The sequence below is a fragment of the Lutra lutra genome, chromosome 10, assembly GCF_902655055.1.
Source record: "Lutra lutra chromosome 10, mLutLut1.2, whole genome shotgun sequence".
NCBI classification, from domain to species: Eukaryota; Metazoa; Chordata; class Mammalia; order Carnivora; family Mustelidae; genus Lutra; species Lutra lutra.
The window spans coordinates 113,873,431-113,901,067 of NC_062287.1; the positions used below are offsets into that span (position 1 = coordinate 113,873,431).

At 66.5% G+C, this 27,637-nt stretch overlaps 1 protein-coding gene across 1 annotated transcript; it reads right to left on the bottom strand.

Annotated features, from left to right (window-relative positions):
* On the bottom strand, positions 1–26,519 carry MUC2 (mucin 2, oligomeric mucus/gel-forming). The gene is made up of 52 exons (XM_047692670.1): positions 26,405–26,519; positions 25,345–25,615; positions 24,674–24,788; positions 24,185–24,275; positions 23,964–24,073; positions 23,645–23,855; positions 23,388–23,513; positions 22,772–22,889; positions 22,519–22,657; positions 22,317–22,424; positions 22,158–22,227; positions 21,913–22,050; positions 21,655–21,819; positions 21,191–21,285; positions 20,660–20,786; positions 20,172–20,427; positions 19,997–20,049; positions 19,813–19,913; positions 19,330–19,481; positions 18,992–19,130; positions 18,577–18,687; positions 18,311–18,490; positions 17,928–18,167; positions 17,678–17,834; positions 17,355–17,486; positions 16,697–16,844; positions 16,397–16,440; positions 15,847–16,047; positions 15,310–15,336; positions 14,317–14,835; positions 13,907–14,283; positions 13,241–13,849; positions 12,766–12,895; positions 7,868–8,194; positions 7,367–7,596; positions 6,887–7,061; positions 6,248–6,495; positions 5,513–5,696; positions 5,044–5,266; positions 4,236–4,414; positions 3,772–3,856; positions 3,543–3,643; positions 3,421–3,452; positions 2,592–2,766; positions 2,324–2,428; positions 2,143–2,183; positions 1,788–1,910; positions 1,604–1,702; positions 1,031–1,159; positions 874–913; positions 479–605; positions 1–395 (listed from the first exon to the last, which is right to left on the bottom strand). The coding sequence occupies exons 1-52, from the start codon at positions 26,478–26,480 to the stop codon at positions 158–160; spliced, it is 8,397 nt and encodes a 2,798-aa protein (XP_047548626.1). The 5' UTR covers positions 26,481–26,519; the 3' UTR covers positions 1–157.
* Positions 26,520–27,637: the final 1,118 nt, after the last annotated feature.

Sequence of the window (27,637 nt, forward strand, 5' to 3'; positions counted from 1 at the left end):
CAGCGTCTGCCCGAGTTTATTTGGGAAAGCGAAGAATCAAACAAAGACTCAGAAAATAAATATCGGCCAAGAGGAGGCCGCTTGGTGAGGGAGCTCAGAGGCCAGCGGGAGGGCAGCGGGTGGATGGCGGGGGGTGGTCCTGGCGGCGGGACCGCACTCAGTCCCTCCCCGGGTGCAGGCCCCGGGGGCTGGCGCGCCGCTCGCGGCCGGGGGCCCTGCGCTGAGCCCGCGGGAGCCCGCACACGGTGTCCTGGCAGGAGCAGCTCTCGATGTGGGTGTAGCTGTGCTTCCGCGAGCTGCCGTCCGGGCAGCTCAGCTCTACCTCCCGCTGGCTGGTGCGCCCCTCCTTGCAGCAGGAGCACTGGTGGTCCAGGGCCTGGGCCTCGGCCGAGTACCTGGGGCGGGGGGGAGAGCCGCGGTGAGGAGCCGCTCCCAGGCGTGGGGGCCCCGCCCCGCCCCCCCAGGGCCTGGGCCTCACTTGACGGAGGTCTCGCAGGACCCAGAGCAGGAGTTCATCACGACTTTCTTGGTGCAGCCGGAGTGAGAAATTTCCTTGGTCACGGGGACGGTGGAACAGAAGATCCTGGTCTCATTCCGAGGGATGCCTGGCAGGAGGGGGCAGAAGCTCTGGGAGAGGGTCTGGGGGAGCTCGGGGCAGGGGTTCTCCACACCTTCAGGGGCCCACGGCTTCCTCCCTACCGCTGCTTCTCCCTCCCCAATCGCGCCCGGCCTCGGCTGCCCCCCAGCCCGCAGGGCACCCCGGATGATGCCCTCAAATTCAGTGTCCAGTGGACAGAGGCAAAGACGCCATCCCCCGGCCTCTCCCGCTCCAGGGTCCCGGCCGGACCGCCCCGCCCGGCCGCTGGCGCTCACATTTCCTACAGCATCCATTCGGCATGAACACGATGGAGCCCTGGAGGGAAGGAAAGTGAGCCTAGGACCCAGCACCGCCCCCCAACAGTGAGCAGCCCCCTCCTGCCACAGGGTGTGGAGGGACGAGGACGGACTGGCCCTGGGGATCCCCACTCACTGGGAGGCAGATGCTGGGGTCGAAGTCAGGGCAGGTGATGTTGGACACGGAGGAGATGAGCTGGTTGTGGACGTTCACGCAGCTGAAGAAGGTGCAGTTGTTGGTGGGGTCGTGACGTATGTCCCCGGGCTGCAGGGCAGAAGGCAGTGTGGTAAGGGACAGCAGGACACCCGGCCGGTGGGCCCCGAGCCACTGGGCAGGGGACACCCAGGAGGGGCCCCGGGACAACTTCCAGCCTGCAGTCCACAGACACATCCACACCCCCGGCACCTGCCGATGGGCCCTCGTGCAGAGAAAGGTGTTTCTAGATGTGATAACGTTAGAGGTCAGGAGAGTAGACCATCGTGGGTGACATGGGCGGCCCTTAATCCAGCCACCAGTGTCCTTGCAGAGAGCAGGGATCCACGGGATGGGGGGCAGACAGTGCACGGATGTGGCCACGAACCCAGGGCTTCCTGGAGCCCCAGAGGCTGCAGAGGCAGGAAGGTCCCCCAGAGCCTTTGCCGGGAGTAGGACCCCCCGTGTGGAGAGGCAGGACGTGTGCGCTGCGAGCCGGCAGGGCTCCCTGCGCACCTTCAGGATGATGGTCTCCGTGCCGGGTCTCTTGACGATGCAGTGGGTCTGCTGACACTTGCCGCAGCACTGCCCGGGCACGTCCACCAGCTCGAAGCCCTGTGGGACACACACGCTCAGGTCGGGGCGGGCAGGAGAGGCACCGGGAGCCGGGCGGGGGCCGTCAGGGGCAGGGGTGGCTTACGGGGCTGCAGTTGTCGTCGCAGGGCACGTGGGTGCAGGAGATGACATTGAGCTTTGTGCCGCCGTCCGTGCGGTTGGTGCAGACACAGTCCTCGCACTTGGAGGAGTACACTGGAGACCCCGGCTGGGGGCCCAGGGAGGCCGGTGAGGCCGGGCCCTGCCCACGCCTCCCGCCTGCTGCAGGAGGGTCGTCCACAGGCCCGACGCACAGCGTGGAAGTCCCACGGCGGGCACCCCCGTCCCCCGGGCACTCTGCCTGCCCCTCCACCCGGGGCTCACCTGGTACTCAGCCTTGGACCCCCCCTTGGCCCAGGACCACCCCTCAGCCCGGGACCGCCCCTCGGCCCGGGGCTCACCTGGTACTCAGCATTCCCGTGAACACACACCCCCTTGGGCACTGGAGGAAGAGAATGGAGACGGGGGTGAGGTGGGACCACCTGACCCCGCAGCCGACACACAGGCCCTCAGGCCTGGGCTGGGCGTATGTACCATGTGAGGTGACCCCCCGCGGCTCCCCGACCGCCAGGCCCCACTGACCACAAGAGTAGGACGGGCAGCACTTCCCGGGTCTGGTCTCGCTGCTCACGTCAAAGCCCAGCGGGCACTTGGGCGGCTTCCCCTGGCACAAGCTGGTGTTGCACTCTGTGGGGGACGGAGGACGCGGTAGGAAGGGCAGGGCCTGCAGGCTGCAGCCCCCTTCCACACGCAGCTCGGGGGGACGCGCCCTGCTGGCCCAGCCCCCGCGGGCCCCCAGGTCAGAGGCGCGTGCTCGGTGGGGAGGTGAGGACGGCGCCGGGGCCCTTACTGCAGGACGTGATGTTACAGCAGGTGTCGGCGGGGTTGACCTCGGTGAGCGGGTAGGTGCCGTCCTCCGTGCACGTGACCGGCTCCTGGTGGCACTCCTTGGGCTCGCAGATGATGCCGCGGCCGCCCTCCAGGCACACACAATCCTTGCAGTCGAACTCAAAGTGCTCTCCGAACTGGGGGGAGAAAGTAGGCGGGCTGGGGTCACAGCGCCTGCCCCCTCACCCCCCTCTGCACGCGCTGGGGCTGCCAGCCAGGCGAAAGCACTCAGCCGGGAGTGGTGCCGAGGGTCCTGGGGGACACCTGTGCCCTCCCCGCCTCCCCGCACACGGGGCTGCATCACTGACACCACAGCCATGACCCACTCCTAGCATTTACCCCCACGGGCCTGGCACGTGGCAAATCGTCACATGTGTGTAGGGGGTTCATGGGATAGAACTAAGAAATCCACCACACGTGGAAGACACGGACAACACCGCCGTGGCCAAGATGTCATGTTGGGTTTGGACAGAGCATCTGACGACCGAGGTGTGGGTGGACAGTTGGACAGACAAAGGGATAGAGGATGGCTGGGTGAGGGCGTGGATGGGTAGAAGGAGGGAAAGAAAGAGAGGGAAGGAGGAAGGGGGGATGGAGAGGCAGGGTGGGAGATGGGAGATGGCTGGGGGGTGGGAGCACCCAGGGGACACCCCTGCTGGCTCAGCCTTCTAGGACTTGAACGACAGGACTCAGGGTTTGAGACTCCCAGGTTCCTGTGTGCGACCTGCTCTAGCCCCCAGACTCCGGGTGTGTGGGTGAGTCCCATCCCAGCACCAGAAGGAAGGGCCGACCTTTCTGGGCACGTTGTCAGGTCCCACACAGCCTGAGGAGGAAGAGAACACAAGTCCGTTAGCGGAGCCCAGAGCCACAGGACCCGGGGGGCTTCGCCGAGCCATGTGGGCAGGCGCCGTACCACACATCTCCACACAGACGTCGAACCCCGGGGCGTAGTTCATGGTGCCCTCAGGACAGAAGCAGCCTTCCACCAGGCGGGCATTCTTCTGCGCTATGGGCCTGGAGGGGAGGACATCACGAGATGGGTGTGTGCACAGGCAGGGGCCAGGCACGCGGGACCACGACACCCCGACAGCGTCTGCCACCCTGACGCACGCCCGTAGGGCGAGCTGGCTCTCCCTGCGTACCTTAGAGCAGCTGCACTAGACTCGCAGGAGGGCTCATCTGCAGGGCGGCAGGCCCGGTACTCCCTGTGAGGCGGGCACGTCATCACTGCGGGAGGGAGAGGGGATCAGAGGAGCCGGAGTCTGGAGGGAGGGCCCGTGGGACCCCTGGCAAGGGACAGGCCTGCCCAGCCTCTCCTGTGCCCACCGAGGGTGACCAGCCGCCCAGCGCTGCCCACCTCAGCCCCCCACGCCATCCCTGAGCTGGGACGCAGGTGCCCAGGTGCCTAGCCAGGTTGGCTGGAGCCCCAGGCCCCCGGCACCCCCAGCCCGCCCTTCTTCCCGCCCCAAGGCCCAGGCCTGCATGCGCTCCCTGCCCACCCGGCCCTCCCGCCCCCCCGTGTAGCTTCAGGCCAGACACGGCATCCAGGGAAGCTGGAGACCCGTCGGGTCCACGGGCCACAGGTCTGGGGCGGGGGGACACGCACAGCAGACCCCGTGGGTGTGGTTCCTCCAGTCGACACAGATGTTGGCCTGGGCACAGAGGGCGGCGTAGGCCTGCAGGCTGGCACACTCCAGGCCTGAACCGGGCACAAAGCAGCTGTCGAACACGCAGGCCTCGTAGTAATGCTTGGGGGGCACCACGGCGTGGCACGGGGCAAACAAGCTGTGGGGGAGGGGTGGGTCATGCTCCGGCCAGCCCTCCCCACCCACCCAGTGCCTCCACCCGGAGGCCCTCTTGGAGCCTGGCTCAGCTTGCATCCCCCCAAAACAGGCGCCCATGGGAGGACAGTGCCCAGGGAGTGACTGCGCAACCTCAGGAAAGGGGGGCGGCCTGGGGGGTGAGGGGGCTCCAAGCTAGGTGGCTGCCAGGTGCCGGGACCCCCACCTGCAACCCCAGGGAGTCCCCCAGACTCAACTCGCGCAGCTCTGGGGACAAGGCCCTCACTCGCATGGCCGCTCGCTCTGGGCTTTCTCCCGGATCCCAGCCCTGAGCGCTCTCCCTGCAGCCTGCAGCTCAGCCAGTCCCACCGAGGCAGGAGAGATCAGGAGGTCAGAAAAGGCGCGGGGCTGTGTGACAAGACAGCTCAGCCCCGTAGACATGAGAAGCCCCGGTCCTGGGCCCTCCGCAACCTAGTACCTGCCCACGGCACCCTGACTGCCCCGGACGTCCCGGCCCCGTGCTCAGCCCTGGGCCTCAGCTCCTCTTTGCAGACGGGGGTACAGCACGAGAGGCCACCGCTCCCCGAGACCCCGACCCCGACCCTGCAGCTCGCAAGGGACCAGCAGGGGCACCTGTCTCTGATGAGCTCGCAGAGAGGAGAGGCACAGTCCTTGCGGGAGGTGGTGCTGGCCCCTGGTGGCGTGATGGCCGGACGCTTGGTGGTGACGCTGGTGTGAGGACAGTGTGGCTTGGAGGGGTCATTCACCACCCACTGGTCAGCCGCCAATCCGCAATCGGACACGATCTCCCCGCTGGGCAGCGTGCAGTCGTCTGCCGTGTCATTGGTGCACGTGCCTGTGTGGGGAAGGAGCCCACGTCGTACACACCCGCCCCCGGACCCTCCCCTTCTCCAGCCTGGGGCCCCCGGAGACCGTCAGGCCGGGGCCAAGGGCACCGATGGGACAAGACTCCCATCGGCCTCTTCCCAGGGGGCCCCGAGCTGGGAGCAGGAGAACCACGGTGGGGCCGGCAGGAGCTCTCACCCAGCCCCCACCTCCGAGCCGCCCTCCAGAGGAAGGAGCCCATGGGGCCGGGGCTCACCGCACTGGCCCTTGGTGTTGTTGCCAAACAGGCGGTGGGGCAGCGTGATGGAGAAGGAAAGTCCGTTGTAGGTGATGAGGGCGCCCAGCTTGGAGATCTCCACCACGTAGTTGATGCCCAACTGGTACACGTGCAGCTCGTTCTTCATGTAGGGCAGGGCCACGACTTGCCTGTTGACCTGCACCTGTGACCGGACACGGGGTCAGGACAGCCAGCGGGCAGGTGGGGGACCCTCAGCTGGCCTCAACCTGGCCACTCGGGAAACAGAGCCTCGTGGGTCTGACAGGGGTGAGTCGGGGCAAGCCGAGACCTCCTCCCAGGGCACCTGGGATCATCCCTCCCCTGCCTGTTTTCAGGCCGGTGCGTCCAGTGGGCGGACCTCAGCCTGTCCCCTGGCTCCCTGGCGCCTGCCCTGGTCCCTTTCCCACTTTGTTTCCATCGCTCTCGCCAGACTTGTCCTGGCCAGTCCCCGGGGGGAGGTCACAAGGACACTGCACTCAGAGGCCCGGGAGACGCCGGGGCTGAGGGTGAGGCTCCCGGCTCCAGGACACAAGCAGCCCCATGCGAGTGTGTGGCCAGCGCCGTGCTCGGGAAGGGGACTCCTCCCAGAGACCTGGGGCTCAGGCTGGTGGTGGAACATGAGCTGGGAGGTCAGGGGACAGCGTGGGCCACCACGGAATGAGGGCGCGGGCGCACGGCGCAGCCTGCGTGGGTGTCCCCGACCTGGCCGCGCACCTGGACCTTGATGGGCCTCATCTGCAGGGTCTTGATGAGAACCTCCTGGGACTGGTAGCGCACCACGAGTGTGCGGGGGCAGGACACCCGGTCGTTGACGTCACAGTGGTAGTTGTCGATGTAGACGCCGAAGTTGCCGAGCGTGGGGGTCACCTCCTCCACGAGCACATACGTGCAGTTCCCTTGGTAGCTGTAGTACAGCCCGTCGAACGTGACATAGTGCGGGTCCCCCCAGCCCGTGCAGTAGCCTGTGGAGGGTGCGCTGCTGAGCCACGCCGAGCCCCAGGCCTAGGCGGCACTGGGGGCAGGAGCCGGCAGGAACCCCGGCCGGACGGGCACTGCGAGCAGGAACCCCGGTTCCTGGGGCGTGCGGGGCATCCAAGCCCGTTCTGTGGGACAGAGTCTCGCTTTGGAGCCAGAAGACCCAGGCTCTGAGCCCAGGAGCAGCGCCGTTCTGCAGGGGTGGCCGTCCCTCCCAGGCAAGCCCCTCCCGCCCCCGGACCCTCTGCCGAGGAGCGGCAGCGAGCAGGAAGCCCACCGCAGGCAGCCACGGCGTCCAGCCCAGGCCCCGCACCCAAGGGCCTCAGACCCTGCAGCCACCCCCCCCCACCGAGGGTCCCGCGCCTCGGGGGGACCTACAGTCGCACTCCCAGTGCGGGCAGCACTCGTCGGGGCTGTAGACGAGCGTGGGCTGGAGCCCGTTGGCACAGGTGGGCTTGGGCGGGACCTCGCACTCCACCTTCACGAGCTCTACGGTGTTGTTGTACTTGCAGATCGCCATGGTGCAGTTACACAGCCACCACTTCTCATTCTCCTGCGGCGGGAGGGCGCGGTTCAGGGGCACCGGCCGGGACCCCCTCCCACCCCCGCGGGAGGCCAAGCCGCCGGGCACCCCGTGCGGGACGCCGGCTCACTGCCAGCCAGCTCCCCGCAGCAAGGGAGGCTGGGGGAGACGCGGGGGCTCCAGCGGATCCTGCGCCCAGGCCAGTGGTGCAGCTGCAGAGACAGGGGCGCCTTGGGGTGACCCGCGGAAAGGCAGCGCCTGGGCTCCAGACGCCTGGTGGCCCGGTGCGTGTGCTTGGTACCAAGGGGACAAAAACCTGCCCACGGCACACTGACCTGTCTGGGAGGATCAAAGTCCGGGCACCCAGGGGGCTTGGTGGTGGCCACTGTGCTCGATGCCGTGGGCGTGGGTGGTTTGGGTGTTGAGGTGGGTGTCGGCTTGGAAGGGGTGGGTGCCGGGGAGGGCGTGGACGGGCATGACCAGTTGAAGATCTCAATGGTGCAGGACACCGAGCAGTTCGCATAGTAGCAGGTATCCCCGTGCGTGCCATTGTACACCATCTCGCCTGCGGGGGGAGAGGCCGGTCCCCCACTGTCCAGACAGGGCTGGCTACCGGGGTGTTCAGGCGCGTCCCCACGAGGCCACCCACCCCCACGTCCCTGACACACGGCTGCAGCAAAAGGGGCTGACCACAGGGACAGCTGCCCACACCCAGCATCCAGCTTCCCCCACGAGCTCCTGGTTTCGACTCACACCTGACCCCTCAGCCCTGGTAAAGCAGAGGCCGAAGCCCCACCAGCCAGTCACCAGAGAGCCCGAGTGAGAAGCTGGGCTACCTGGTGCGAAGTATGTTTCGTTCAAAACGCAGCAGCCGACCTGAGTGGAGGACCTGACCATGCTCGTGCTCGTGCTCACGCCGACGTTGGGGGTGGAGATCGGAGTCAGGGTGGGGGTGGGCACATAGGAGGTCGTGGTGCTGGCGGTTGGGGGCCTGGAAGACGTGGGCGGCCTGGGGGTTCCTGTGGTGGTCGTGGACGCAGTCGTACGAGTGGGTGTGGAGGGGGTTCCCGGGGTGGGCGAGGGGGGCCCGGTGGTGGTCTCGCTGGTAGGCGTGGTCTTCAAGGAGGTGGGGCCAGAGGTCTGCGGGCCTGGAGGAATGGAGACTTCAGGGCGGAGCTGACGGCACCACTCTCTGAGAGGCCCCAGGAGCCTGATGGCAAATGCCGCCTCCTTGCAAAAAACCCGCTCGAGGCGTGGCACGTGGCATGGAAAGGCCATCGTCCACTCTCCTGGCTCTCAGCCTCGAGGGAGGGCAAGGAGAGCAGGGCCCACCATTCCACAGTGTTAGGTCCCCGGCGGGGAGGCGGAAGCCATGGTCACAACATCGGTCCCGCTGAGATCGTGCTGACCAGCTTCCCTCCGAAGCCCTAGTGGGAGGTGCAGACACAAGTGGTGGCAGAAGGAGGGTCCCTAGGGCACCTGGCCGGCAGCCGCCTTTCCCCACGGCCCCACATGCCACAGTGGGGCCCCCTCCCTAGGCTGCTTTGCCCTGGTGCCCATCACTCTGCCAAGGACCGAGGAACAAGGACCTCAGGCAGCTGTGCCTGTGGAAAGACACCTTAGGGGGGCAGTGGGGAGCCCTTAGCTCTGCCGCTCACACACAGCCTGATGGTCAGCAGCTCCCTCAACGCTCAGTGGCCAGTCTGCCATGCAAGTGAGGAGTGCCGGACCCTCGCTGGGGAGCCCCCTCCCCGAGCAGCGCGGGGAGCAGCACCTCACATGTGAGAAGCCGTACGGCTCCCTGGCAGGAAAGCTCGTTCGCCTAGACTAAGGGGTCTGAGCACACCACAAGCACACAGTCTCCGTGCCCATTACGTGCCTGGAGTGGTGCTCCCGGGCAAGGGCGGAGGGGAGGCCGAGGTGCCCCCAGTGGTAGTGCCCTTCGGTTCGGTTGGCGGAGAGGGAGAGAGTGTGCTGGAAATCTCCACGATGGCTGTCCTGCTGGTCAGAAGCGTAGTTGATTCTGTGGAAGCAGGAAAGGTGAACTGAGAGTTTGAAGGAAAGGAGGGCTCAGGTCTGGGTTTGGGGATGGTGGTCTTACCTGCAGGTGTAGAGCCCACGCTGGTGCTGATGGTGGGGGTCGAAGTCTGGGTCACTGTGGTGGTCGTGGTGGTGGTGGGGGTGGGCGTTGTGGTCTCGGTGCCCGTGGTGGTGCTGATGGTGGAGGTCGAAGTCAGAGTAACTGTGGTGGTGGTCGTGGTGGTGGGGGTGGGTGTTGTGGTCTCAGTGCCCGTGGTGGTACTGATGGTGGGGGTCGAAGTCGGGGTCACCGTGGTGGTCGTGGTGGTGGTGGGGGTGGGCGTTGTGGTCTTGGTGCCCGTAGTGGTGCTGATTGTGGGGGTTGAAGTCGGGGTCACTGTGGTGGTGGTGGTGGTCGGGGTGGGCATTGTGGTCTCGGTGCCTGTGGTGGTGCCAATGGTGGGGGTCGAAGTCGGGGTCACTGTGGTGGTCGTGGTGGGGGTGGGGGTGGGCGTTGTGGTCTCAGTGCCCATGGTGGTACTGATGGTGGAGGTCGAAGTCGGGGTCACCGTGGTGGTCGTGGTGGTGGTGGGGGTGGGCGTTGTGGTCTTGGTGCCCGTAGTGGTGCTGATTGTGGGGGTTGAAGTCGGGGTCACTGTGGTGGTCGTGGTGGTCGGGGTGGGCATTGTGGTCTCGGTGCCTGTGGTGGTGCCAATGGTGGGGGTCGAAGTCGGGGTCACTGTGGTGGTCGTGGTGGGGGTGGGTGTTGTGGTCTCGGTGCCCATGGTGGTGCTGATGGTGGGGGTCGAAGTCGGGGTCACCGTGGTAGTGGTGGTGGTCGGGATGGGAGTGGTGGTCTCGGTGCCCGTGGTGGTGCTGATGGTGGGGGTCAAAGTCAGGGTAACTGTGGTGGTGGTCGTGGTGGTGGGGGTGGGCGTTGTGGTCTCAGTGCCCGTGGTGGTGCCGATGGTGGGGGTTGAAGTCGGGGTCACTGTGGTGGTCGTGGTGGTGGTGGGGATGGGCGTTGAGGTCTCGGTGCCCGTGGTGGTGCCGATGGTGGGGGTTGAAGTCGGGGTCACCATGGTGGTCGTGGTGGTGGTCTGGGTGGGCGTTGTGGTCTCGGTACCCGTGGCGGTGCTGATGGTGGGGGTCAAAGTCGGGGTCATTGTGGTGGTCGTGGTGGTCGGGGTGGGTGTTGTAGTCTCAGTGCCCATGGTGGTGCCGATGGTGGGGGTCGAAGTCAGGGTCTCCGTGGTAGTGGTAGTGGTCGGGATGGGAGTGGTGGTCTCGGTGCCCATGGTGGTGCTGATGGTGGGGGTCGAAGTCGGGGTAACTGTGGTGGTGGTCGTGGTGGTCGTGGTGGTGGGGGTGGGAGTTGTGGTCTCAGTGCCCGTGGTGGTACTGATGATGGGGGTCGAAGTCGGGGTCACTGTGGTAGTTGTGGTGGTCGGGATGGGAGTGGTGGTCTCGGTGCCCATGGTGGTGCTGATGGTGGGGGTCGAAGTCGGGGTAACTGTGGTGGTGGTCGTGGTGGTCGTGGTGGTGGGGGTGGGAGTTGTGGTCTCAGTGCCCGTGGTGGTACTGATGATGGGGGTCGAAGTCGGGGTCACTGTGGTAGTTGTGGTGGTCGGGATGGGAGTGGTGGTCTCGGTGCCCGTGGTGGTGCCGATGGTGGGGGTTGAAGTCGGGGTCACTGTGGTGGTCGTGGTGGTGGTGGGAATGGGCGTTGTGGTCTCGGTGCCCATGGTGGTGCTGATGGTGGAGGTCGAAGTCGGGGTCACTGTGGTGGTCGTGGTGGTTGGGGTGGGCGTTGTGGTCTCGGTGCCCGTGGTGGTACTGATGGTGGGGGTTGAAGTCGGGGTCACTGTTGTGGTCGTGGTGGTGGGGGGGATGGGCGTTGTGGTTTCGGTGCCCGTGGTGGTGCCGATGGTGGGGGTCGAAGTTGGGGTCACTGTGGTGGTGGTAGTGGTGGTGGTCGGGGTGGGCGTTGTGGTCTCGGTGCCCTTGGTGGTGCCGATGGTGGGGGTCGAAGTCGGGGTCACTGTCGTGGTCGTGGTGGTCGGGGTGGGCGTTGTGGTCTCGGTGCCCTTGGTGGTGCCGATGGTGGGGGTCGAAGTCGGGGTCACTGTGGTGGTGGTGGTGGTGGTGGTCTGGGTGGGCGTTGTGGTCTCGGTGCCTGTGGTGGTGCTGATGGTGGGGGTCGAAGTCGGGGTCACAGTGGTGGTGGTGGGGGTGGGCGTTGTGGTCTCGGTGCCCGTGGTGGTACTGATGGTGGGGGTCGAAGTCGGGGCCACTGTGGTTGTTGTGGTGGTGGTGATGGTGGACGTTGTGGTCTCGATGCCCGTGGTGGTGCTGATGGTGGCGGTCGAAGTCGGGGTCACCGTGGTGGTTGTGGTGGGGGTGGGCGTTGTGGTCTCAGTGCCCGTGGTGGTGCTGATGGTGGGGGTCGAAGTGGGGGTCACCGTGGTGGTCGTGGTGGGGGTGGGCATTGTGGTCTCAGTGCCCGTGGTGGTGCTGATGGTGGGGGTTGAAGTCGGGGTCACCGTGGTGGTCATGGTGGTGGTCGGGGTGGGTGTTGTGGTCCTGGTGCCCGTGGTGGTACTGATGGTAGGGGTCGAAGTCGGGGTCACTGTGGTGGTCGTGGTGGTGGTGATGGTGGGCGATGTGGTCTCGGTGCCCGTGGTGGTACTGATGGTAGGGGTTGAAGTCGGTGTCACTGTGGTGGTGGTGGTGGCGGTCGGGGTGGGTGTTGTGGTCTCGGTGCCTGTGGTGGTGCTGATGGTGGGGGTCGACGTCGGGGTCACTGTGGTGGTGGTGGTGGTGGTGGTCTGGGTGGGCGTTGTGGTCTCGGTGCCCGTGGTGGTGCCGATGGTGGGGGTCGAAGTCGGTGTCACCGTGGTGGTCGTGGTGGTGGTGATGGTGGGCGTTGTGGTCTCGGTGCCCGTGGCAGTGCTGATGGTAGAGGTCGAAGTCGGTGTCAATGTGGTGGTGGTGGTGGTGGTCTGGGTGGGCGTTGTGGTCTCGGTGCCCGTGGTGGTGCTGATGGTGGGGGTCGAAGTCGGGGTCACTGTGGTGGTCGTGGTGGGGGTGGGCATTGTGGTCTCGGTGCCCGTGGTGGTCGTGGTGGTGGTCAGGGTGGGCGTTGTGGTCTCGGTGCCCGTGGTGGTGCTGATGGTGGGGGTCGTAGTCGGGGTCACTGTGGTGGTGGTGGTGGTGGTGGTCGGGGTGGGTGTTGTGGTCTTCGTGCCTGTGGTGGTGCCGATGGTGGAGGTTGATGTCGGGGTCACTGTGGTGGTCGTGGTGGGGGTGGGCGTTGTAGTCTTGGTGCCCGTGGTGGTGCTGATGGTGGGTGTTGAGGTTGGGGTCACCATGGTGGTTGTGGTGGTGGTCGGGGTGGGCGTTGTGGTCTCGGTGCCCATGGTGGTGCTGATAGCGGGGGTTGAAGTCGGGGTCACCGTGGTGGTCGTGGTGTGGGTGGGCATTGTGGTCTCGGTGCCCGTGGTGGTCGTGGTGGTGGTCAGGGTGGTCGTTGTGGTCTCGGTGCCCGTGGTGGTGCTGATGGTGGGGGTCGTAGTCGGGGTCACTGTGGTGGTGGTGGTGGTGGTGGTCGGAGTGGGCGTTGTGGTCTCGGTGCCCGTGGTGGTGCTGATGGTGGGGGTCGAAGTCGGGGTCACTGTGGTGGTCGTGGTGGGGGTGGGCATTGTGGTCTCGGTGCCCGTGGTGGTCGTGGTGGTGGTCAGGGTGGGCGTTGTGGTCTCGGTGCCCGTGGTGGTGCTGATGGTGGGGGTCGTAGTCGGGGTCACTGTGGTGGTGGTGGTGGTGGTGGTCGGGGTGGGTGTTGTGGTCTTCGTGCCTGTGGTGGTGCCGATGGTGGAGGTTGATGTCGGGGTCACTGTGGTGGTCGTGGTGGGGGTGGGCGTTGTAGTCTTGGTGCCCGTGGTGGTGCTGATGGTGGGTGTTGAGGTTGGGGTCACCATGGTGGTTGTGGTGGTGGTCGGGGTGGGCGTTGTGGTCTCGGTGCCCATGGTGGTGCTGATAGCGGGGGTTGAAGTCGGGGTCACTGTGGTGGTCGTGGTGTGGGTGGGCATTGTGGTCTCGGTGCCCGTGGTGGTCGTGGTGGTGGTCAGGGTGGTCGTTGTGGTCTCGGTGCCCATGGTGGTGCTGATGGTGGGGGTCGTAGTCGGGGTCACTGTGGTGGTGGTGGTGGTGGTGGTCGGAGTGGGTGTTGTGGTCTTCGTGCCTGTGGTGGTGCCGATGGTGGAGGTTGAAGTCGGGGTCACTGTGGTGGTCGTGGTGGGGGTGGGCGTTGTAGTCTTGGTGCCCGTGGTGGTGCTGATGGTGGGTGTTGAGGTTGGGGTCACCATGGTGGTTGTGGTGGTGGTCGGGGTGGGCGTTGTGGTCTCGGTGCCCATGGTGGTGCTGATGCCGGGGGTTGAAGTCGGGGTCACTGTGGTGGTGGTGGTGGTGGTGGTCGGGGTGGGCGTTGTGGTCTCGGTGCCCGTGGTGCCGATGGTGGGGGTCGAAGTCGGGGTCACTGTGGTGGTGGTCGTGGTTGTGGTCGGGGTGGGCGTTGTGGTCTCGGTGCCCGTGGTGGTGCTGATGGTGGGGGTTGAAGTCAGGGTCACCGTGGTGGTTGTGGTAGTGGTCAGGGTGGGTGTTGTGGTCTTGGTGCCTGTGGTGGTGCTGATGGTGGGGGTCGAAGTCAGGGTGCCCGTGGTGGTGGTGATAATGGGAGTGGTGGTTGGTGTGCCCTTGCTCGTGGTAGGGGTCGGCGTCGGGGTGCCTGTGGTGGTGGTGGTAGGGGTGGTGGTGGTCGGGGTTCCCGTGGTGGTGGTTGTGGTGGGGGTCGGGGTCAGGGTACCCATGGTTGTAGTCATAGTCATTGTGGGGTTCAAGATCGAGGTGCTGGCAGGAGGCAGCGTGGAAATACAGTAATTTATCAATCCACAGCATTGGACATTGATCTCATAGTTGAAGCAGATGGGCGGTGTGATGCCCCCCGGCTCCTGGTCTTCATTTCTGCACACCAGCCCAACAGAGGTGTTGCATACCAACTTTTGCCCAAGTTCTTCGATGGGAATGTCGGGAAACATCACAGCTCTGCAGGAGATGTTGGCTGCCCAGCCTTCATTACAGAGGCCCTGAATCGATTCAATATCTCCACCTGGTCTAGAAGGGTTCGGTTTACCGGAATCCACCCAGCCTGTCCATATGCACTGAGGCACACACGGAGTACTTGGTGGCGCTGAGGAGGTGCTTACTTCTTGGGTAAGCGTGCTGGTGCTGGTGGTCGGCGGCTCTGTGCTTGTGGTGCTGGTGGTTGGCATGGTGGTGGGCGTGGTGGGCGGCGTGGTGGTGGGCGTGGGGGTGGGCGTGGTGGTCAGCGTGGTTGTGGTGGTAGTGGTGGTGGTAGTCGGGGGTTCTGGCGTAGGTGTGGAGGTAGTGGTGGTGGTGGTGGTGGTGGGAGTAGTCGTGGGGGCCGTGGTCGTGGATGGGGGACACTCATCCATCGGCACACAGCAACTGACGCGAATCTCATAGTCGTAACAGACCTCAAATGGCCCATTTCCAAACTGGTCTTCATTGTAGCAAACGAACCCGAAGGTGACATTGCACTGCGCCTTCTGGCCCGCCTGCTCCCAGCTGAGGTGAGGCTCCACAGCCAGCCTGCACTCGATGTCCTCAGGGGCCCTACAGACGCCGTCAAAGGTCTCCCGGTCGCCACCGCTGCTGTGCGTGCTGGGGTGGTTCTCATTGATCCAGTCGGACCAGAAACAGCATGGCCCTAAGGAAGGAAGACCCAAGATTGGTCCCCACCCTGGACACCGCTTCCAGGGAGCTCCCTGGGACTCAGAGAGGCCAGAGTCTCCATGACTGCCCTTCCTATCATGGCCAAAGAGCCAGCTTAGAGAGTAGAGAGCCGGACACGGTCCCGCGCTGAACGCTGAGCCCCAGAGACAGAACAGCCACTCGTGCCACACCTGGGTGACAGGCCCCGGCCTCAGTGCCCAAAAAAAGTAAATCCAGGAAGAGTCACCCATTGTGGTGAGGAGGCCCATGGGAAGGGGCCTGGTCTGGACTCCTGCCCGACAGAGCTCTCACCCAGAGCCAGTCTGCTCCCAGCGCTAAGCCCGGGGACCGCTGAGGGCACTGTCTCTGCACAAGGGAGTGGCACCAGCCACCCAGCCCCACAGCTGGTCTCCCGGAAGGTTCCCTTTTCCTCCTGGCCCACCCAGCATGGGGGCTGCCTAGGACCTACCTGGAGTTTCTGGGGTGGAGGGCAGACCCACAGAAGAACGGGGAGGGAAAGAAGCCTGTCAGCAGCTAGTTGGACATGTTTAAAAATCTTTTTCATTTTTACAACTTCCTCTTTCCTCCTCTTTCCTCTTTCCATGCATGCCCCAGTGGCTTGTCCGGCGGTGGCTGCCACCTCAGCAAGACTGAGTGCATGGGAGTCTGGGACATTTGTCTGCTTTCTCAGAGACAGCCTCGGGGGTATTCCCCTGCTGGTCCAGGAAGTGTCCCCAGGAAGTGTCCCCAGGTCCTTCACTGCAGTCTGGGCTCAGGGGTGTGGCTGTGATGCCGGCTGGCATCTTAAGGTGAAAGGCCAGGGGCCCCGGAACACCCCCTGAGCTGAGACGCCCATCATTGTCACCTCCAGCCCATAAGCAGAGGTGAGAGCCCACTGCGACCCATCCCCCTGCCCCCCTCTTGGCCCCTAGAAGGGCCGCTTCCACTGGGCTCAGGGCAAGGCAGGTGCTCTAGGGGTGAGGGATGCGTGGCCCTGGGGCCTTACCTGTACTGGGGGTCAGGGAGGGGGTGGGAGTCGGGGTGGTGGTGGTGGTGAGGGGGCTGCTGGAGGTGACTGGGATCGTGGTGGAAGGCGGCCGGGAGGTGGTGGATACACAGATGTTGAAGTGTCTCTCCACCGTCCCGTTGGGGCCACAGATCTCCCAGTAGCAGAAGAAGCCATCCTGGGTGTAGTTGAGAATCTTCCCTGGAGAGCCGGACAGAGACCAAGGTCAATGTGGCAGGAAAAGGACAGAGACTGTCAAGAACCCCCCAGGCATCCCTTAGCCCCCACAAATGCCAGACCAATGCCCCCTCGGGACTCCACCGACAGGGCCCCCCATCAGGGCACAGAAGCCGGACGGCACAGAGGTGGCCTCAGCAGCCGTCACAAGCCTGGGGAGGCTGCTGCGAGTCAGAGCCAGCCGGGAAAGGCCCCTGGGGAGCCCCAGGCCCAGGGAGGGCGAGACGGAGCCCTGCCCCCAGAGTCCAGAGCAGGCAGCCTGGGGGCTCTCCTGGGGGCCGCTGCGCTGGGGTAGACACGGGGGGCAGCTCACCTTCTTCTGGCTGGCAGACGACTTTCGAGGCGTTGGTACACACGCTGGAAAGCAAGAATCCAGCTGCAGAGCACGAGGACGTGCCCTTCCTGGCCTCCCGGCCTCCACCTCCCACCCTCAGCGCCCCAGGCCCAGCCCCAGGTCCTCTGCCTGTAGATGGGAGCTTGCCCGGCTCCCACGGTGTGCCCGTGGGGCTCTGTGTCGGCCCACGCGTGTGCGCGTGCATGTGGCTGTGCGTGCATGTGTGTGTGCACGCGCGTCTGGCGCACCCCCGGACCCCAGCGGGCTGAGCTCGGGTACCAAGACTGGCAGTCCTCCTCGCTGGGAACAGGTGCTCCAGGTGGGTAGCGTGTGTCCCCGACATAGCAGCCACATTGGTCCGCCGTGACGCACTGCTTCAGGTCCTCGTCGTAGATGGGCCTGTCCTCCGGGCACCGGGGATAGCAGCCTGGCAGGCACAGGACACGGGGCATGGGGCTTGGACCATGGCAGAGGATCCCACGGCCACCAGACCCCACCCACTGTCCCCACCATGGCAGGTCCTTCTCTCCAGGATGCTCCTCCGGGAAGGCCAGGGAACAAAAGGACAGGGGACCGGACCCCCTCCACACAGGGCCTCACACACTGCCAGATGGCCAAAGAGACAGCCAGCACCCCCTCCCAGCCTCCTGACCCCGCATTCCTCCCATGGGATAGGATGCTCCCTCCCCATAGCAGGCTCACTCCCTCATGCCCCTGGTTCTCAGCTCCAAGGCCCTGCAGAGTCTGCCAGACCTGGAGTCCGAGACCCCCTGTCTTGGGCTGATCTGCAGCTTCCTGGGGGCCCGTCCACTCCCGGATTCTTTCTGTCTCTCTAAGCTCGTGGGACACGCTCTGCAGCACGGTGGGCCTGGTCCACCTGGACCTCGGGTCCCCAGCCGCATGGGGACAGCGTCCCTCCGCGCCGAGGCCCGCTTACCCTCCAGGTAGGACACGGAGATGTTGGAGTGGATGCCGTTGACGGTCCTGCAGGTCTCGAAGCTGCGGTTCCCACAGGGCTCATAGTGCCACTCACACTTGTCTGGGGGGTTGTAGTAGTCACAGAATATGGCTGCAGGGGCGGGGATGGGGGTCAGACTCAGGGAGGGCCGAGGCCAGGCCAGCACAGCCTCTGAGGAGCGACACTCAGCCCCTGGGGCCAGGGAGGCGGCAAGGAGACCCCGATAACCCATCACTTCATGAGTGAGGACTGCTGTCCCCACACAGCATAGCCCCCCTGCTCCAGGACAGGCGGACACTCACGGCACAGGTCCGGCGTCCTCCAGAACACGCAGGCTTCCTCCTTAGTACACTCCTGAGCGTAGGAGGCCACGGCTGAGCAGAAGCACTCACAGTCCCCACCCACGTCACAGGAGCAGGAGTCGTGGACACAGGCCTCGTAGAAGGGCTTAGAGTCCACCTGCGGGAGAAGGCTCTATGTGCCCTGGGCCTGCCCCCAGGTCCAGCCCTGCCCTCAGTCCGCCCGGCCCCGCCCCCAGGCCCAGCCCCCCACCTTGCTGTGACAGACACTGAAGACAGGGCTCTTGATGATGCTGCATTGCTTCTTGGCCCAGGAGAGGCGGCGCGGGTTCTGGGTGCAGGGATCCGGGGTGACGCTCACGTCCGGACAGGTGGGGGCCTCCTTCCAGCTGTTCCCAAAGTCCATCTCGCTGTCCACCACCATGTGGTCTCTCGTGGTGAAGTCGTTGCTGGAGCGCTGGTCAAAGTTCCCGCACAGCCCGCAGACCCGGCCCTGCAGAGACAGAGAGCCGTGGGACTGGGGGGCTGGGGGTGCTCCGGGAGCAGGCTGGGGGGACAGGGGGACTGAGTGGGAGAGGGTGGGGGACTGGGGGGGATCTGGGGGGGCGGGGGGGGCAGGTGAGGGCTGCCGCGCACCTTGTAGGACGGGGCCAGCTTGATGAAGATGGTGGTCTTCTTATCCCAGATGACGATGACGCCGATGCTGGCCTCCACCACCAGGTACTGGCCTACCTCCCTCGTGGTATAGGCCACGTGGTGGCCCGTGTCCCGCTGAATCACCAGGCAGTGCTTGTCCTCCAGTTTCAGCTCCGTCCTCTGTGCCCAGGGGAGAGGCCCTGTCACTGGCCACGTCCAAGGAGCCGCGAGGGCTCACGCATTCCCCAGGGTCTGGAGGCACTCACCCCCAAGAAGATTTTGATGGCCTTGGAGCAGGTGACACCCGTGGTGCCACAGGGGACATTCTCAGTCATGATGCTGAAGGAGCCCGAGGAAGAGTTCTGGCCGCAGTAGTCCTGGGGGCCCACAGAGGACGTAAGCCAGACCGGCCAGGCCACCGGTGACCCCGGCCCCACCCCAGCTGGGCTCCACACAGACGCAGCCCTCCTCGGTAAGAGGGGTAACCACGAGGCGAGGGCCCTTAACCCCACGCACAAGCCACTCGCTCCCCGTGTGGCGCGAGAGGGTCAAAGCATAGGAGTCGGAGGCAGGGCTGGGCCCCAACTGTGCCCCTCCAACGGGGCCCCCTCGCCGGGCTGACGGCGGCTCAGAGTGCGGTGCGGGGCCGCGGGACGAGGGCCGGGATGGACTGGGCCTCACCTGAGCCGCCACGTAGGAGCAGTGCCCGTTGAAGTCGTAGTACTTCCCGTCGAAGGTGACGTAGTGGCCACTCCCGTAGATGGAGCAGGAGCCGTGGCACACGGACTCGGTGCACGCCCAGCGCCCTTGCTGGCAGGTGCTGTGGAGAGCGGGAAGGGGGCCTGAAGAGGCCGCAGGGGCCCAGATCCTCCCCGCTGCTCAGAGGGCGGCCTGGCTGCGAGGGCGCCACGGGAACGACCCCACCAGCAGCGCACGAGCCCGGCCTCCACGCCCTCGTCTGTGTGCAGCATGCCCCCCCGCGCCCCCATCGCACACTCCCGCCAGGCCAGACCACGTACCAGGTATTGCAGTCCACCTTGATCTTGTCCCCGGGGGAGTACAGGTCCTTGTTGTGCACACACGGGCACTCGTCCTCCTTGACGCAGCCGCCACGGCCATCATCCAACAGCCCGTCTGGGCAGACACAGCCGCTGACACACTCCGTCCGATACTGCAGGGCGGGACAGTAGGCTTCAGGCCCCAATGGCCAAGCCGGCCTCTCCTGGAGACGCCCCCTCTTCTCGCACTGCAGACACCCCTTTGTCCCTTGCCCACCCGACCTCTGTCCTCTCTCTCTCGGGCTCACCACTGGCCCGGGAGATAGGCGCGGGCTGCCGGCCAGGGGTCGCCACACGGCCCCGAGCCCTCCATGGACTGGGCGGGGACCCCTGGGACGGGGAGGGCCGAGTTGGCCCATGCATGTGCGGGACCCGGCAGCCAGACCCCAGGGCCAGTGAGGAAGCTTGCGTCCGCCCTCCCCCATGGCGGACCCCCGCACACACGTGGCCGGCAGCCCGAGTCTGGCAGCTGGTGGGCCGCGAGCTCTGGACGGTCAGGGCTGTCAGGTTGCTGCAGTCCACGTAGATCTTTGGGGCCGAGCAGCCTGGGGGACAGAGGGGCCACCTCAGCTCAATGGAAGCTGGGGTGGGGGCCTGCGAGGACAGGGTGGGGGCGGGGCCTACTTACTCTGGCCGAGCAGCCTGACCTGCCTGCAGTGCAGTCTCCCGTTCTGGCACACGCTGACGGGAAGAGGGCGGAGGTGAGCGGGCCTGGCTCCTGGCGGGCAGGGGACGGGGTGGGGGGGGGACACGCCAGTGGCGCGAGGACGTGGGCCCTCCCCCTCCCAGCCCGGGCCACCTACCAGCGCTCCTCCTGCCTCAGCACCACCTCCCCGGCCTCCAGGTAGAGGCCATGGTGGTAGCAGGAGCACTTGGCCAGGGGCACACAGCGGCCCTTCTCGTCCAGGAAGGTGTCGTCGGGGCAGCCGCAGCCATCCACGGGTGCGAAGCCCTGTGGGCAGTGCGCGTCGGCCTCGGAGAGCGAGCGGCAAGTGGGCTGGCAGGTGGTCAGGTTGTACAAGAACACCTGGGAGTTGGGGCAAGAGCCCACGTCCTCGTCTGCAGAGATGGGAGGGGCGGCGTGAGGCGCGGAGAGGCGACCTCAGCTCCCTTCCCCGCCGGCCGCTCCCGAGCATCCCACTCCCGTCTGGGAGAGGCAGAGGCCTGTCCAGCCAAGGGGCCCACGAGGGTCCCCGGAAGTCCCCACCCCCAGGGAGCCCCTCACGAAGAGAGCAGTGGGCCAACCCCTCCTGCCCCAGGGCACCCGGATGCCTCCAGGGACGGCACTCACTGCAGACTTGCTCCCGCCAGCCCCACAGCAGAACACCCTTGGCGGCACAGGCGCGGGCATAGGAGGACAGAGCGGCACACATGCAGCCCTCGCTGTTCTGGCAGTTACACGCGTCATATTTGCACCTCTGGGGCGAAGGAGACAGGCCGTGATGGGGGAAGCAGGTGGGCACACCCTCGCGTGCACACACAGCCACCTGCACACACCGGCGTGCACACACACAGGACCCCGCGTGCACATACAGACACACGCGCACACAGGAGTGCACACACAGATACCGCGAGCACACAACCACAAATGCACTCACAGGCACGCACACACAGTGACACCTGTACACATTTACACACAGACTGACATTCCTGTGTGACAGGCAGACACACGCATACACACACACGCATGTGCTTACGCGAACATGCTCAACACTCCCCAGGAGCAGCCTTGCAGGCTGGGGTCAGGCCCAGCCCGGGGCACACAGCACACTGTGCGGGCCCAGATCAGGTGGTGAGTGGTGTGTGTGCGGGACCCACACACCTTGTAATAGTCTGAGGGGTCCACGGCCGAGTGGCATCTGCCAAAGGGGGTCTCCGTCTTCTTCAGCAGGGAGCACCAGTGCTCAGCGTAGTTGGCTGGAGGGGGTGTCAGGACCTTAGCAGGGGCGGTCCCCTCCGGCTCATCCCCTGAGCCCAGCTGCCTGGTCACCCGGGCCCCTCCCTCCAGTGCAAGACCACCCCCTCAGAAGGTGGGGTCCCCACCACCTCCCCTCCCGCGACCTCCCCTGGCCTGGGGGGGGACACGGCACGGCACCAGCCCCGGGACGAGGGCCGCCACCCAGCGATGAAGGAGCAGGCCCGGCCCCTTTGCTGTGTCTCCTGGCGGGCAGCCACTGTGGGCCACCATAAACCAGCCACGTGGCAGAAGGCAGCAGGTGCGCGGGCTGGCCACCGGCCTCCACCCACCCCCACCCCTGCCGCACGCCCCACAAGGCCGAGCCTCACCGCTCTCGATGTTGAGGGAGCAGGGGTCGTCGAGCCAGTCCAGCTTGTCATGGCAGTTCCACTGGGCCTTCCAGGTGTTGGCAAAGCCAGCCCCCGTGGCCTCCACCAGCCCGCCGGCCGTCCTAAAGTCGTCCCCTTCCAGGCCGTTGAAGTTCCCGCAGAGGCCTGAGGGGCAGCACAGGGTTGGGAAGGGGCGGGGGGGGGGAGGCGGTCCCCGAGCAGGGCCTCTGAGGGGGGCCAGCCGAGCGCGACACTTACCCTGCACACGCCCCTGCGCGGCCCGGTCCAGCGTCACGAAGAGCTGCATGACGGGCTCCAGCTGCACCTGCAGCCTGAGACCCACAGCGGTGCTCACCATGAGGTGGCGGGAGGACGGCCGGAAGACAGAGAGGCTGGCTGCGGGACAGGGGCGTTGCGGCCGGTCAGCGGGGGCTCTGGAGCTTCGGGGCCGCCCTCCTGCCCGCAGCCCCCGACCTGCCAGGCGCTCCCGGGGAGGGACTCACTGGTCACATGGGGCAGGTTCACCGGCCGCTCGTTCAGCAGCACGCCGCCGTCCGACTGGAAGGCCACGACCTGCAGGAGGGCGGGGGGACGGCTGCGCTGAGAGGGTCTGGGGGGCCCTGGGGGGCCCTGGGGTGCCAGAAGGGGGTGGGGGCACCCACGTTCTTCCTGTTGTCCGCCAACAAAACCACCGTCTTCAGGCAGGTCTGCTTGTCCGTGGAGCCGCAGGGGGCCAGCTCACCCAGGAGGGCGTAGGAGTCGTGGTCGCCCTGCCGGGCACGGGGCGATGGCAGTGACTGGTAGGGAGCCCGATGCGGGGCCGAGCCCTACCTCAGCCCACCCACCCGCCACCCGGCCAGCTACCTTGATCAGCACGTAGTAGCAGTCCCCGTGGAAGGTGTACCTCTTCCCGTCGAAGGTGGTGATGTGGGAGCCGCCCTCCAGGGCACAGGTGCCTGGACACGGCAAGTCTTTGCACACCCAGCGGCCGGCGGTGCAGACGCTGTGGGCAGTGGGACACACAGCAGGCTCAGCGCTGCCCCCCAGCCCCTCGGACCGCCAGCCCTGCCCCCAGCCCTGCAGCCCTGCCCCCCAGGCCCCCGGGCCCCGGACCCACCACTCCTCGCAGTCACTGCTGAGCTGCTGGCCAGGCGAGTACAGGTGCCCGTGGAGTCTGCAGTGGCAGCGGCTCACAGGGATGCAGCCACTGCCTGCAATGTCATCGTACACGGTGCCTGGACGGTGCGGGACGCGATGTTACACTTGGCCGGCCTCAGGAAGCCCAGAATCCCCACACTGGGACTCCCACCGGTGGGGCCAGAGCCCCGGGCTGGTGTGTGAAAGGTGGGGTGACCCCGAGGTGGGGCCCCAGCTGCTCCTTCCCCTGTTCCTGCTCCTTTGGGTAGCACCTGTGCCCCCTCCCCGTGCTGCAGGAGCCTGGCCTCCGGACCGCCTTCCGGGGGACCTCCAGGCTCTGAGAGTGGGGCAAGAGGGCGAGAGCCCACAGAGCGATGACCAGGAAGGAGCCCCGCCCAGACTCCCCAAAGCCACCACGGCATGCGTTTAAGGGGAGGGGGGTCTTTCACACTTGCCAGGGAGGGGGGCATTGCACCTCACTTCTGGCGCTGTGGCCGGCCCCCCCAGCCCGGTTCCAGGGTGCACCGGCCTCAGGGGGCCACATCGGGGCCACGCCCCCACCCCCAAGCCCGTCCCGTGGCCTCCGGGGCGCACACCTTCCGGGCAGAAACAGCCGTCCATGCGGTGCTCCTCGCACAGGCGGCTGCTCTCCAGGTGGGAGCAGGTGTCCACGCAGGGCAAGCCGCTCTCCAGGTAAACCATGTTCCCGGGGCAGCTCTTGGCTAGAAGGGCAAGGGCAGGTCCCTGAGCGGGCACACACGCCCAGGGTAGGGGAGTGCGGCGGGCAGCGGAGCAGGACGTCCCCCCGATAGCACCCCACTTAGGGCCATGCCGGCCACCCCGTGGAGCTTACGGCAGAACTCGGCGGTCCTCCAGTTGCCAGGCCGGCCGCCGGCGTGGGAGCACTGGCGGGAGAACTCGGCCAGGGTGCTGCAGGCGCAGGAGGGGCCGTGCGGGCAGCGGCAGCGGTCCTGCACACAGGCCTGCACGAACGGCAGCCGCGGCACCAGCCCCTCGCAGTCCTCGAAGGCCGAGGCCGCCAGCAGCTCCTCGCACTCGGCGCGCTACAGACACGTGGAGCGGGGCTCGGTGACGGCCCACGCCCACCCCTTCCCTCAACACCCATGGCAGCCCCCCCCCCGGCAAACCCCCCCGCCCTGGCCCTGACTCACGTGCTCGGAGCAGGACTCTGGGGCCGGCCCCTCCTCAGGGTCGTCACACACCACCTCGGGCTTATGGACCTTCTGCAGGTTCCCAAACTCAATGGCACTGAAGAGCACGCCTGGGGGCATGGGGTGCCGTCAGCCGGAGGCGCCCAGAGCCTGCACACCTGCCACCCCCACCGCACCTGCCACCCCCACCGCCCCCGCCAGGCCCCGGAGGAGGCCCTCACCGTCGGACAGGAACTCGGAGTAGGTCTGCAGGCCGTTGTAGTCCCCGCAGAGGCCGCACGTGTGGTTCCGGAACTTGCTGTCCAGCTCCAGCTGTTGGGGGAGGAGGGGCGGGTGAGGGGCCGGGGCCCAGCAGGACCACAGCCACGGCGGCCGGGGTGAGCCTCCCACGGCCGGGCTGGCCTCAGCGTCGCCTCCGAGTGGCACTGGGCACGGTGGGAGGGCTGGAGTCAGCCGGGCGGTGCTGGAGGCAGGGGTTATCGAGGACCAGGAGGGGCTTGGGCGGGGAAAGGGCGAGCCCAGCTCCCCTCTCCCTGAGATTCCCCACCCGGGGAGGGCTGCACGGCCCCACCAGGGCTCCCCCACAGCGCTGCCGGCCCACACGGAACCCACCATGACAAGGGTTGGGCCCCGGGCGCCTGCGCTCCCCTCGGACCCCAGAGGCCTGCAGGAGGCACCTGGCCCCAGGCCCCAGGAGGGGCCGCACCCACCATGAGTGAGTCCTCGCGGTTCCACATGAGGGTGAGTCCTGCACGGGAGTAGACCTTGGTGTAGGCGTCATTCTTCTCGATGAGCAGCCCGGAGCTGTAGTGCGGCATGCTGACCCTGGGGCAGAGGTTCGGGGCAGGACTCACTCGCCAGCCCACCGAGCCGCCCACCACAGCAGGCCCTCTGCCATCCCTCCGTCCCAGGGGACGGGAGGGCCTGAGGCCGCGCGTGGGAGTCCTCAGCTCCCAGCCGGTGTGTGGGGAGCACAAACAGCGTGGCCGCCCTCTGGGCCGGCTTGGACCCCGGCGGCACAGCCCCCGTCCACCCCCTGCCTGCCTGTCTCCCTGTCCGCACCCCCTCTGCAGGGGCCTGTCCTCAGAGCCGGGCTCTGCCCACCCCCTGACCAGGGCTGGCCCAGGTGCTAGCTCGCCCCCGGTCTGTGCCCAGCCTGCGGGGACTGGGGGAGACAAAGGACAGAGCCGTGGAGGCCGGGCAGGAATGCAGCTTACAGCCTCATTGTTCCAGAGACAATGGGGGACAATGGCCTGGGAGTGGGAGGGGCTCCCACCGGCTCCCCCTTCTGTAACTGGAGCTTGGGTGCTACCTGGGGCCCCCAGGGGAGGGGCAGGAAGCCCCTCACCCCCACTGGGGGTCGCCGCCCAGCCACACTCACATGGCCCCGTTCACTACAACCAGCTGGCGGGTGAGGTAGATGGTGTCATCCTTGATGGTCAGCAGGATGTACTCGAGCCCGGGGCGCCCCCCGTCGCGGCCAGAGACCCGCTTCAGGTGCACCGTGAACTCCTTGTAGGAACCCCTGCAGTCGGACGCGAAGTTGTAGTCGCACAGGCCGGGGAAGCGGAAGAGGTCGCCGTCGAAGGTCTTGTAGTGGAAGTCGCCCCAAGTGCTGCAGACGCTATGGCCGTGGTTCCGGGTCCTGCCCTCTGGGGGAGCAGGGGCGTGCGGGGGTGAGCAGCCTGCACCCCCAGGAGGCCTATCACGAGGCCCGCCCAGCAGCCACCCTCCGAGCGCCCTCCGTGAGGCTGTCCTGCTGGAGTGGCCCCTGCTGGACCCTGGTCACCCCGCCCGGGGGGTCTCAGCCGCCCGAAAGGACATCTCCTACTGCCACACCCTCACGTCCCAGCCTGGCATGGGATCTACCAGGCAGGCAGTGGGGACAGAAGGGCTTTCCGGAAGCCCACGTACCCTGTCCGCCCAGCCCGGGGTCCCCTGCCCTGTCATGGCCGGAGTCCGTGCACCCTCAGGCGGTGCCCACATCGCATCTGAATATTCAAGGCCAGCTCCCCTCTGGGGGCTTTTTCCCCCAACCCGCGTCAGATGGAGACGTCCCCTGCCTACGTCACCAGTCTTTTCTGGAATGACCCCTTCATCGTGTGTCCAACACCCCACTCTGCAGAAGGGCCGTCTTGGCCTCGGCCCTCCGAGGGTCCCTGGCAGCCGGCCCCTCTTGGCTGCCCCTGCCTGCCGCACGCAGGTGTTTCCAGAAGGCACCACATTCCAGACACACGCTCTGGCCAGGAGATCGCCATCAAAGGGAGGGCACGAACCCAAGACCACCCTCCCTCCTTCCTTCCCTGTACCCAAAGTCTGCAGGGCTTGGTGGGCAGGACCCCCGACCCCAGTGGTGCACCCCAAAGGCTGGGCAGGGAGGGACACTACTCCCAGGTAGAGCCTCTCCTCGGGGCCGCCCTGGCCTTCCTGTCACCTCTCACCTCTCTGGAGCTCTGCGGCCCCGGGGGAGCTCAGGGCCAGGCCCACGGCCACCAGGAGGGCGAGCGGCAGCCCCATGGTGGCTCAGAAAGGTGGGAGGGAGAGCAACTGGGGCAGGGGTCCGGGCCTTATATGGCCCAGCAGGAGCGGCAGAGGCGGGGAGAGCAGGGGAGGGGTGAGGGGAGGGTGGGGCATTTGCCAGTTTATCAAGAAAACAGGTGTGGGGGCTCCGGAGGGGCCACTGGGAATATTGACTCAGGCTATCTGTGGGTTATCTTTATTGAGCCCTCAGTAAAGCCGCCCTCCTCAGGATGCCTCAGCACCCAGGCAGGTGCAGCCCCTCCCAGCCCCGGCCCACCCTCCCCGGCGTCCCCACAGGGCCAGGCTTGAACAGGGCGCTGCGCCGACGGTGGCTCCGGACAGGACCCCTGCCCCACATGAGCTCCTCTGTCCCATTCTGGTCCCCCAGCTTTTCCCCAAGCCAGGGGACATGTGGGCACCTCGGAGGTCCTGGGGCTGCCCCACCTCAGTATGGACTCGGTTCCCTGGCTCAGGTCAGCAGGTGGCTCCACGTCCGGCCCCCCCGGCCCTCCCGCCCCCCCCACGCCCAGTACACCCTCTAATCCCCTCGTGTTCCCAGGCTAGGCCAGTCTCTGGAATTACCTGTAACTGGAACTTAGGAAGCCCAGCCAGGGGCCGCTTAACTGAAACACATCCTCTGGGGCCTGGGAGGCCTGGCAGGAGGCTGGGAGCAGACGTCCTCTAGGGGAATGAGGCCCAGACGCAGCCCCCGGCTGGCAGCCTCCCCTGCAGGCCCAGAACGTCATCTTGTGGGAAGTAGGGGGAGAACTGAGGGCTCGGACGCCACAAATTATAACCTAGTGGTCCCCAAGCTTCAGGGCAAGTGGGGAGGGACTCGCGTCAACAATCAGCGAGACTCTGGGGAAGGTGGATGCCGCAGGTGGGTGCGTGGGACACCCTGTCTCCCTGACCCAGGCTCCCCTCTGAGGGGCACCCGAACCCAGTCAGCACCGTGGCCTACCGTCTCACCTCCCGGTGGCCCTTCCCCTGCAGACAGGACCTCCATGCCACAGTGACAACATCTAAGGACGAGACGCTGCTCACACCACCTGACGACTCCTGGGGGTCCCATCGAGGGTCCAGGGTCGGACAGGGTAACCGGGAGCCAAGGGCAGGGAGCCTGCCCCTCCCAGGGGGCCTGCGATGAAGCCCCT